The sequence below is a fragment of the Hydractinia symbiolongicarpus genome, chromosome 1, assembly GCF_029227915.1.
Source record: "Hydractinia symbiolongicarpus strain clone_291-10 chromosome 1, HSymV2.1, whole genome shotgun sequence".
NCBI lineage: Eukaryota > Metazoa > Cnidaria > Hydrozoa > Anthoathecata > Hydractiniidae > Hydractinia > Hydractinia symbiolongicarpus.
The window spans coordinates 11,919,725-11,931,627 of NC_079875.1; the positions used below are offsets into that span (position 1 = coordinate 11,919,725).

The following is an 11,903-nucleotide window of genomic DNA, read 5'->3' on the forward strand; positions in this document are numbered from 1 at the left end:
TCGGACTATATTTTAAAATCCGGGGGGTTTGTAATCGAAAAGGGCATTATAATTGCCCGTCTAAGTACATTTCATTACTTCATGCGATAGAGGCGATGCAAAAATTAGCGATGCGGGAAATATGCAACATTCATTCGGGCCATTCCCGTGAAATTTAATAGGGCTAAGAACTAGTTGTAGAAAATGTCCTATAAAGAACTACAAAGGAGTGCACTATAAATTTTCAACGATGAAGAGCTCCTTTAATAGACCTTAAGTAACATACCATGACAACAGACAATTCTTCAAAGTCTTTTTTAATTTCTTTTATTATGATATGCTTTTAATGTTGTTTGAAAAAGACCTTAGAAAGATTTTTATTTGACGACATTATCTTTACTTTACATTATTTTCGTTACAAGGTTGAATTGATTGGAAATAAATTAAGTCTGATGTTTTTTTTTGATTTTTATTGAACTCTTAAAGCGTTACAATTTTCAATACTTAATCATATCCTGGTTAGGCGGAAAACATATATGCCTCAAGACTCCATCATCAAGGTAAATTAAGTTCGTTTAATTCCTAAAGATTTTAATTTGAAAAAAATTGTTGAATTAATATGCTTAGTAGCAAAATAGACACCTTGTTATTTAATTGACGGATACTGACCGGTTTTAATGTTTTACTGTAAAATACAAAGCCCGAGGTCAAAAGTACAGACCGAGCTTGCGAGGTCTGTGCCCATGACCGAGGGCATTGTATTTTATAATACAACATCAAAACCGGTCAATATCCGGTTTATTACCTGACTGTATCTGGTCTGAAAATTAATATTCCTTTGCAAACAAAACAAATGCAGCTATATTTAAGTTGCTATTCCCAAGGCACCAGGGAAGAAAAAACGCATGTTTGATTTTGATACTTTTCGAATTCAAGATCGTTCAATTTTAAAAATTTGTAAGTACACAAAACAAATTCGAATCATTGTTTATGTGAATTGAAACGAAAAGGTGGTTTTAAGTGAGCTACTTTTATATTTTTTGTGCGATGAGAATATTTTTTATTTGTTTACGTTTTTATGTTACCATTTTAATAATGGCTTCCAAAACCGGTTAGTATGGCTTCGTACTAAGACCTGTTAAAATAAGCCGTAAACCAATTAAATCATCGGATTTTTTCATACTAACTGGTTTTTTGTATCAGTAAGGTAAAAATATCCAGTACAACTCTATTTGGAAACTTATATTCCTAAATAAAAAATATATTCTTTTTCAGAATAATAAAAAACTTATGAAAAAAATGTCCGCAGCAAAAGCAAAACAACTTTCTGTATTATTGGAATGCAAGGTTTGCATGGACACCTATCACAAACCAAAGACCCTTAACTGCGGTCATACATGTTGTCAAGATTGCTTGGATAGCATGTTGGTTTTTAACGACGATGGAGGTGCAGAACTGCAGTGTCCATTAAGATGTTCAAGCAAAACAACACTAGGTCCACACGAGACAACATCATCGCTAATGACTACATATCTGGTGACTGACATTCTAAATGAGTTGTAAGTATATTTGTACATTATAATATAACATATATGATAAAGATACAACTCAGGGCTATGACAATTAAAGATAAACGTAGTGGAACGTTTGTGCAATCTGTCTTTATATTTGACAATCCTAGGAGTTTCAGTAGAACTTAATGTTGTTCTAAAATGTTTTAATTCTACATATGTGAGCAGAAGACGTAGTAATCACTTTACTTGGCCTTTGCGAAATGAGAAATGATAAAGGGTTTAGAAAAACTTAACTCTATTCCATTACACACAAATGTTCTATTACACACAAATCAGAAAAGTCAAAGTGACTTCAAAAAAATCTTCAAAGACAGAGAAGTGAGTATGAAAGTCCAGTGTGTGTTTTTAGGTCAAATGTCAAAAACGTTAACTTGCAGTGTCAGCAAAGTAAAGAATGCAAACAGATTATCAGACAGTCTTGCACAACATGCAGTTCAAAGATCTGTGACAAATGTGAAACCATACATTCCTGTCCCAACAAATCCTTTACCAATGTCATTTTTAATCAAAAATTGCAACAACTCCAACCATTATGTAAGCAACACGACTCGCTTGCTAAATTTGTCTGCATCGACTGTGAAAACATGTTTGTCTGTGTGTATTGTACGCACAGACAACACAAAAATCACGAAAGAAAATCGATTGCTGAATTCGGACAAGAAGCCAGGACATGGTTTTGGTCATTCATTACGTCGTTCGAGGACACAAAAGTTGTTTTGGAAAGTTTGACAAAACAATATGACAGCGCTTTTAAGAATATTGAGGATAGTAGAGAAGTATTTGTCCGTGAATTGGGAGTTAGAAAACTAAAAAGAATGGAAGAATATATGAAGAAGCTAAACACAGAAGAAATAAATATGTTGAAAATATTTGATCAAGGAATGGAAGATTTCAAGACAAAAGTAATTGCAACCGGGTTTGTCCACAATACCAGAATACACGAATTTTCTGATTACGTAAAAGAATTTACCTTAAAATGTCCATTTGAATTAGTCGCTGAGAAGATTGAAATCGAAGAAAGACTTCGCACCCTATCGTCGTTTCCAAGAATCCTCCCCACTTTTAATCTGCATCTTGGACACCTGAAGGAACAAGACTATTTTACATATCCGTTAGGCAAAATAGCAATCTCTTTTGATGATATCCACACTGCAGATCCTTGCGGATGTTCTGTTTACAAAAGTGTGATTGACAAAACAGAAAGATCGTCTAGCTACTCGCAGCTGGAAGCTTTGGAGACGTTACTAAAGAATTTGAAAGGTATTTTTAATAATTATTTGATTTCGTTAACACCTCCATACAAAATGACTCTATACTAATTTTTAGAGAACGCAAAGAAAAATCGTAAAGAACACGCAAAGAGGTGAGCAGATTTTTCGGAAAACTCGGTTTAAATTCCTCAAAAAAAAAATCGTATGATCAAATAAAAAAAGTCCTTGTTATGTTCCTTTCTTTAGGTATTTGAAGCCGCAACGTCTATCATCAGCTGCAAGGTCTTACACTTTTGAAGGTATGTGATTTTGATATAAATGCTTCCCATATAATTCATAGAGTGTCTAAAGAACTGGCTGATTAGAATTTTGTGTGTTATTTCAACGACAAATGCAACAATATGTAAAAATGAAGGAGCACTATCGCCAGTAAGCGTATAACTTGACTATACAAAATCTTCTCTTCTCTTATAATAATACAGTGTGTGTGTGTGTGCGTGTGTGTCTGTAACAGGCAAAGTGGATATCTTCATTTTCCTTTGATGTAGCCGAAAAAAGTATGTCTGAAATGTTAAATGTTGTAACGTTACGATGCGACGTCAATAACACTACTTCAACGTCAATATCTTATATTAAATTAATGAAGCCATTACAGTACACTTAAAACTTGGAGGCCAAATAACTTAACAACGAGGTGGTTACGTCAATGATTTTTCACCGCGTGGGTAACTAGGGACCACCAAGGACCAATTTGGGTAATTTTACCAAACCTCGGTCCTTAAATCCGTTTCGGAATGGACGGGTGATGACGTCATCAAAATTCAAATGACGCTTCTTTTTCATTTTTATCCTGGCTCAGTGTATTTTTCCACGGGTTTTAACGACTAGTAATCATAGGAAAATATACCGTCAGATTTACGGACGGTGATAAACATTTTATAAGAAAAGTGTACAGTTGTTGAAAGTATTGTAAAAGTATACTAAACACGTGATTTTATGGATTAATTGGATCAAATACAAAAAAATATTTTTTGTGTTAATTTCGCCTTTTAAACCTCAAAAGTCCATAGTCCTTCAAAAAGAAAGTATGGTTTTAAAAAAGAAAGTACATATTTGAAAAAGAAATTATATTTTTGAAAAAGAAAGTATATTTTTGAAAAAGAAAGTATATTTTTGGAAATATTTAAAAAAAGAAAGTATGGCATAAAAAACATGTTTTTAATAAAAAAAGAATCTTTTTAAAGGAAAGGAAATTGAAGCCGATATATTTCTGATAAACTGACAGATAGACAGAAACACGGCCCCGAGTTTTCCTTTCCGCAAAAATTCCTAACATCGAGCCCATCGATGTAAGGAATATATATATAATTTATAAATAAATTTATATACATGAAACTTAACAGCAGGATACAGGAGTAGTATAAACTACTTTAAACACATATGCAATAATAAGAGAGTGTGTCCATCTGTCTGTCACAGGCAAAGTGGATGTGTTCATATTCCTTTGATGTAGCCGAAAAAGTGATGTGCAATTTGTTAATCTTTCTGACGTTACAGCACAACGCCAATTCATTTAGACTGACGTCAATGCGTTTAATAAGATTGGTGAAACCATTGCATTGCACTTAAAACTTTTAGGCCAAATAACTTGGAAACGAGGTGGTGACATCAGTCATTTTTCACCGCGTGGGTAACTAGTTAATTTCCCCAAACCTGGGTCCTCGAATCCAACTCGGAATAAACAGGTTTATGACCTCATTAAAAAACCTTTAAACCACAATATTTCCGTAATTGTTGATCAAAACTGCTTGATCCCATGCATTTTGTTCGTCAACGTTTCGAGCTCTACACATTAGAAGGAATTTGTAAACAAATTTCTAAAAAAAAATTTTTTGTGTATTGACGGGTCCTGGATAAGATCTAAAGTTTGACAGAGAATTAGAGATCCAGGTTTTTAGAGATGGCTACTAAGACAACTTTTTTCCGAACTGAAAAGCACATTCAAGCGGGAAATATCCCAATTCCTTTGGGCCATATCATAGTACTTTATTACCTAACAACACCTAAAAATTTCATATCGAATTGAATTGATGTTTTCGAGTTATCATGGTTGACTTGTTACGCGCAAGTCGTGTATAGATTGAGGTTTAATACAGATATAGTAGTTAGAAAGCTACTTAAAAACAGTGAAAATGGTAGCTGTGGGCGTCGCTGCTACTTACTTCCATTTCATTCTTGGATGGAACTTGTTTGCAGTACAGGCTAAAAAGTCTGTTTAGAAATTTTGAAGTTTTTGATAGGGTTTTTACCTTAAGCTTGAGTTTTATACCATGTTTAGATCAGAATCAAATATTCAGAATTATTGGCGGCTGATGATAAAAATTAATTTTTTATGATTTAAACAACGATTAAGAAAGATAACAAAAATAAAAGGAGTCTTCACCCTGAAATTAAAAACTCATTGTCATTCTGATAAGCAACAACTATTGTTGTAAAATTATGTTACTGTAAAATTAAGTAAAATTATGATGCTGCTGTGAGACCTACGAAAGACACATCTGCTAGAAGCGTAGAGAAGCGATTTTTTTGACTGGCCTTAACTTTCTCTGCCATGTAATAAAGCACTTTTTTGACTTTTCCTAATATTTATTAGGGATTTTAATTTGCAAGGGTATTACATGTTTTTGTGTTCGCTTGAACAGTGTTCGTTCTGTCTTACACACGTACAAGTCTTTATAGCCGGGACACGAGAATTCGTGTACGACGCATGATTTGCTGAGGTGATTTAACCTATCTTTCATGTTCGTGAAAAATGATACGTATGTCGTGGAATATCTTTTTTTACATTTTTTTACATTTTGGTTGGTGCACCTTCGTAACTTCTTGATACAGTTTCCAGAGGTTCTCCATGTTGATCAGCATACTTTAGGTTGATAAATACTTTTGTTACATCGTCGATATCATTTTGGTTTTAGACGTGGTTAGATGTTTTTAACAAGACATAGCGATCTGACGATAGCGTTGACAATGTTCTTTGGGCAGTTGTTCCAAGAAGCAAATTTCTTTATCATTCGTAATTCTGCTTGATTGATATTTAATTGATATTTTTAAGTGATAGTAATCAACATTTTCAATATCATTTTCACAATTTTTGTTGTCCTTTACTATACCGAAACTTGTCAAAGACGAAGGATTTTAAATATCTCTACCAATTTAGATGTAGGTGCTTTTCTGTTCAGTGTACCATATTTTTAGAAAATAAAGTTAATATTAGTCTAAAACAACAAAAAGATTATTATTTCAATATCACCACCATTCTTAGCATTCAATATAAAAATTTTGATAAAATTAGAAAAGTACCAGAACCAGTAAGCTAGAATAAAAAAACACCAAGTGCTCATGCTACTATAACAACGACGCTCCATACAAACGTGACATCTTTAAAAGTGAAGACCAAATTACGATTTATCCTCAATTAATATATTAACGTATATTAGAGAGGATTACTTTTAAAATCTGCCACAATTTGAAGACAAAATTGTATGCGAGTGTAAAAGTTTGAAATATTTACATACTTCACCTAAGTTGGTGTATTTTCAATATCATTTGTATATATTTTTTCCTTTATTATAACGAAACTTGTCCAAGATAAAAGATTTTAGTGATCTGTATCAATTTAAATGTAGGTGAGGAAATGTTTTTGTCACTATAATACTCTGCTTGCCTTTTTGTTCAGCGTGTCACTTTTTTTAGAAAATAAAGCATTCTAACTTTTTTTTAATTTTCCGAACTGATATCACCTTTTTTGTCTTTTTTAATATGATAGTTTTGTTAAAATTTGAAACGTGCCACAGTCAGTAAGTTAGAATAAAAAAACACCCAGGGCTCATGCTAACAGAAAAACGATGCTCCGTACAAACAACACGTCCTTGAAAGTAAGAAAAAAAATAAGAATTATTATTGATTAATAAATTTTCTTGCCTAATTTGTGTTTAGAACTTGCAAAAATCATTAAAAATGGCGATCAAAAGAAATTGCAATCCATTTTCTTTGATAATCCAAACATCGTTAAAATGAGAGATAGTAATGAGACAACACTGTTGATGAGAGCTGCATGTTGCAACAATCCATCAATTGTAAAATGGTTGATCGATTCTGGAAGTGATGTGAATGCTGTGGATAAAGACAAATGGAATGCATATCACTTTAGCGCAGCTAGTGGTTATCATAATGTTTTGAAAGTTTTAATTAATCATGACGCCAGAAATATTAACAATGTAAAAAATTCAAATGAAACATCATTACATGATGCATCTGGTCGTGGTTATATTAAATGTGTTAAGTTGTTGTTGTCGGTAGGAGGAGTTGATGTAAATATACGAAACAATAACAATGAAACACCATTACATTATGCTTCTGTTCTTGGTCATATTGAGTGTGTGAAGGTGTTGTTGTCGGCAGCAGGTGTTGATGTAAATATACGAAACTATCAGAACAAAACAGCTTTCGATGTTGCTCGTGATGATCACATTAAACAATTATTTCCGATTTGACCATATAACCGTTAGTAGATTTATCCTAAATAACTATTAATAAATTTGCCTGTTTACAGAGAAGTCCGTTGGTTCCGTCGCTTTATGTGTGTTGCCTGTTGATGTAATCCAAACGGACGACTATAAAGTGATATGCATCAATTTTTGAAAATAATTTTAGTAGTTTTCTTTTATATTAGTTATATTAACGTTTGACACTATTCAAGCAAATATTACAAAAATAAAGTATTGGAGTATTTTTGTGGTTGTTCTGCAAGTTCGCTTATTCTCTATGCTCTTTAACCAGCAACTGTGACGGCTTTTAAATGTGACAACTTCTACGTACCAGGTGAAACTCGTTTTTATAAGTTTGTCTCTACTTGAAGATATTGCGTCATGATAAATTTTAGTATGGTAGCTAAAATATTTTCAAGACCTAAATGATTTTATTGGGGGAAGCTTCACCTAAAAATGTTCACGCAAGAAACAGGTTTAAAAAAATGTTATAGTGGCATTGCTAACCTTGAAAAGATGTTGCACCGGGTGTATGCAACAAAAACAAATGGATGTAAGTACGTAGGTACGTAAGTGCACGTGAGTACAAAAATATTTTGTCGTGACACTGTTGCCTTGTCATTGAATAAACGAATTGAAATGGAATTTACGGATACACATATTGACAGAGATCATGATTCCCTCTAATAATAACAAGCCAAGCTGTTAACGTTCCTCATTCCATAGACGAAAATCCTACGGGCTTATGTCAGAGTCTATTTTTTGTGAACCCTCGGGCTATATTGTAGTGCCCTTTATTTTTTCAATGCACTGTTGTTGTTCCTTCACAGGCCAAGCGTAGATAATGCCTGTTTTCAATTTATCACACTTTAGATTATTTTAGAAATTATTTTAGCAATAGCAGGATGCTTTTTATGTTTTTACGTGACATTTTCTGTTGTCATTGAATATAGTTATTCAATAAAATTAATTTTTCGAGAAACAGATATTTATAACGTGTTCGAATGTCTTTATCAGTGGTTGATATTTAATGCCACATAGTCCTTTATATGGTTGTTGCTCCCAAATATAAATTCTGCATCAGTTCCATACATAATCTAAGGGCGTGTGGATCGCTGTAACACCAAGCTGCAAATCAACTCACATAGAATGAATTAGAGGAAGCAATTCTTAAGAGTAAGCAACGTTGCTGCACAATAAAAACGCCACAGAATTTACAATCAGGCATTTCAGGATTGTTTTTATAACTTTTTCTTGAATGCCCGTATTGAAACTTTTGTGAGCTGTGCGTGATGTCAAACAGGCCGCTAAACCAACATTGAATGGAGTAGTTACAACATAAGGAAAATCTTCTTTTGTGCTGATTGTTCGTGATCATCCACGCTTTACTAAAATTTGGTGTGTTTTTACTAAACCTCAGTATATGGATGAATCTCCTGAAAGTTGAAAATAATGTAACCACGCATTGAACATGTTTTGGTTTTTAAAGCCGGCTTAAATTTTGAAGTGAGTACTTAAGTGCGAATTTGTTATCTTATATTTTTCATGTCAAAGATGATATTTGACTTTTCATTTGTGTGTTTGTGTACTAAAATATACGTTTCATGTGTGTTAGTTTACTTTTTTACTTTCATTATTTCTAAATGTAACTAAATCTAACGTACCTGCAATAGTCGCCGTAACCACAAAGGCGGTCATCACGTATGGTACTAGTATTAAGTTAAGATTAAGTTAGTATTAAGTTAAAACATACGGTCATGTCTTCTATAATTAGTAAGCAGAAGAATTTTGGGCAAGCAAATGCTCGTGTCTAATGCATCTACAATAGTTCATACAAAAGCTAAAGCTTGTGGATGCAAGAGACAAAAATATAGAAAACATTTCCCTTCTCCTTATGTAATAGTTTTATAGTGATTTCTAACAGCATGTTTGACTGATAATTTTGGCCTTCCCCAAATGCGCTAATCTGTAATAAATAGCGTTGAAAGATTTCTACTGTAACAATTTTTACACCGACAATTCGTTATTACGTTATCAAAAGATTTAGAGCTCTTCATTAAGAGTGGATTTACAACTAGTCTCTCATAACAATGCCTAAAAATGAAGACACAATAACACCCAAAACGCAAAACTTTATGGAGTTTATTAAGACGTCATGCTACGGAACCTAACATTTACTAAATTTTTCTTTTTATTGCATTTCTTAGTTTTGTTAGAATAAAACAGGACGCTTGTCATCGAAGAGGAATCTAGAACGTAAGCATATTGCAGCACATGGTTCTCTTTCAGCTAACAGCACTGCCAACCGCTAAAAACCGGTTGAATACTGTTCACTACCAGGCGAATATGCCATTGATGCCCAAATTACCACTGCTGCATTTACTAAATATTTAGCTATACCGATCAAGAAGTTACAAATAAAAAAGAAATAAAGTAATTGCGTGAAAACTTGGGTTACTTAAAGAACATATTAGTACAAACAGATTACAGGTAAACAATTAATTTAATGACGTCACGGGATGACAAATATTGATGTTTATGTCATTAAACTTAGTAAATGAAGTCTGGTAAGTATTATATCCATAGGTTATATTATTATTTATTGTTGCTAAGGACATATATTGCCTCAGCAACACTTCAGTAGTCACCTGGTAACCAACATACATGTAATAAATAAATACATAACCAATACAACAATACAAGTGTCAGCACATTTTAATTTTTTTAAAAAATTAACCGTCTGAGAAATGCTGTCTCAGCCCCTTTTTAAACCCCGTCCATAATATGCAAAAGTTCAGCACACAATTGCATATCCTAACCCGTTCTTCCAAGCCAAAGATGGCGCGAGAATATTGAGCAACAGCACGCCCTCTTCCCTGCTAGTAGGATTAAAAAAGATGTATTGTAAAGTCCATTGTGTAATGGATGATGAAATGAATTTTGCAAAATTTATTTCAAGAAAAATAAGTAAAAGCCGTGTCTGTCTGTCTGTCTGTCTGTCTGTCTGTCTGTCTGTCTGTCTGTCTGTCTGTCTGTCTGTCTGTCTGTCTGTCTGTCTGTCTGTCTGTCTGTCTGTCTGTCTGTCTGTCTGTCTGTCTGTCTGTCTGTCTGTCTGTCTGTCTGTCTGTCTGTCTGTCTGTCTGTCTGTCTGTCTGTCTGTCTGTCTGTCTGTCTGTCTGTCTGTCTGTCTGTCTGTCTGTCTGTCTGTCTGTCTGTCTGTCTGTCTGTCTGTCTGTCTGTCTGTCTGTCTGTCTGTCTGTCTGTCTGTCTGTCTGTCTGTCTGTCTGTCTGTCTGTCTGTCTGTCTGTCTGTCTGTCTGTCTGTCTGTCTGTCTGTCTGTCTGTCTGTCTGTCTGTCTGTCTGTCTGTCTGTCTGTCTGTCTGTCTGTCTGTCTGTCTGTCTGTCTGTCTGTCTGTCTGTCTGTCTGTCTGTCTGTCTGTCTGTCTGTCTGTCTGTCTGTCTGTCTGTCTGTCTGTCTGTCTGTCTGTCTGTCTGTCTGTCTGTCTGTCTGTCTGTCTGTCTGTCTGTCTGTCTGTCTGTCTGTCTGTCTGTCTGTCCGTCTGTCCGTCTGTCCGTCCGTCCGTCCGTCCGTCCGTCCGTCCGTCCGTCCGTCCGTCCGTCCGTCCGTCCGTCCGTCCGTCCGTCCGTCCGTCCGTCCGTCCGTCCGTCCGTCCGTCCGTCCGTCCGTCCGTCCGTCCGTCCGTCCGTCCGTCCGTCCGTCCGTCCGTCCGTCCGTAAGTACCGGTAAATATATCTCTACACTTTCTAAAGTAAACAAAGAACACGTTAAAAGAGATATAAATAAAATTACATGTATTTACAATCGAGTCCCTCTCGAAACTCTTAATGTACGAGATTTTTAAGATAACGAGACTTCACTAGAAAAAAGTTTGAGCTGGCAGATTTTAATTTTTTTGACAAGTTGCAGCATGACTGAGAAAAAAAGAGGATGTCAAAAGAAAATCTTTGAGATACATGATATGATAACGCAGAATATTGGTAATCACTTACTTTTTTACAGTTATTTTCCTGTTGACACAAGCTCTCGAAAGCGATTGATTTATATAAGAATATAACTCAAATAGCGTTTGAGCACGAAAGCAAAAATGCTCATTATTTGTTGATTTCTATGGAAATATTTTTTGAGAAGTTTGCAAAAAGCTTTCTTTTTGGTTGTAAATGCTGACAAGACTAAGATTCTTTTTGAGATAGCAAAGAGATGGAGATAACGCATGTTTAAGATAACGAGAGCTAACTGTACTGCATCCTCGTCCTCAGGGTCTTGTGGCCCCTGAGCCGTCCAAAATGCCCTGGGAACGAGGCTGAACTGTACTGATGAAAGTCCAACTGCATGTATAATAACAGGAAAATCTCGCCGACTGTTAGTTTAAAATTCATGGTTAAAAAACTTTGGTCAGTTTCCTTTGTGCATTTTTAAAGAGAAAGAAGAAGACTCTGTCAGACAAGCAGTGCAGAAACCTTCAATGTTTATGATAAAATTCGGATGATTATAATTGCTTACTGTTTAGCAGAATTTGAGGGAAAGGAACAGTGCTTTAGTTCTAATAAGAGTTAGACAAAATGCTAAATAC

At 34.6% G+C, this 11,903-nt stretch overlaps 1 protein-coding gene across 1 annotated transcript; it reads left to right on the top strand.

Annotated features, from left to right (window-relative positions):
* The first annotated feature begins 379 nt into the window (after positions 1-379).
* LOC130639252 (uncharacterized) lies at positions 380-7,768 on the top strand. Its single transcript, XM_057447062.1, has 6 exons — positions 380-539; positions 1,255-1,538; positions 1,903-2,813; positions 2,880-2,916; positions 3,011-3,063; positions 6,761-7,768. The coding sequence occupies exons 1-6, from the start codon at positions 516-518 to the stop codon at positions 7,315-7,317; spliced, it is 1,866 nt and encodes a 621-aa protein (XP_057303045.1). The 5' UTR covers positions 380-515; the 3' UTR covers positions 7,318-7,768.
* Positions 7,769-11,903: the final 4,135 nt, after the last annotated feature.

What these genes read in the sequence shown, in the direction of transcription:
- LOC130639252 (XM_057447062.1), top strand. Translation starts at nt 516, where the DNA reads ATGCCTCAAGACTCCATCATCAAG. An exon ending in ACTGACATTCTAAATGAGTT is followed by an intron (nt 1,539 to 1,902) that starts GTAAGTATATTT and finishes GTGTGTTTTTAG; the next exon opens with GTCAAATGTCAAAAACGTTA. An exon ending in CGTAAAGAACACGCAAAGAG is followed by an intron (nt 2,917 to 3,010) that starts GTGAGCAGATTT and finishes TCCTTTCTTTAG; the next exon opens with GTATTTGAAGCCGCAACGTC.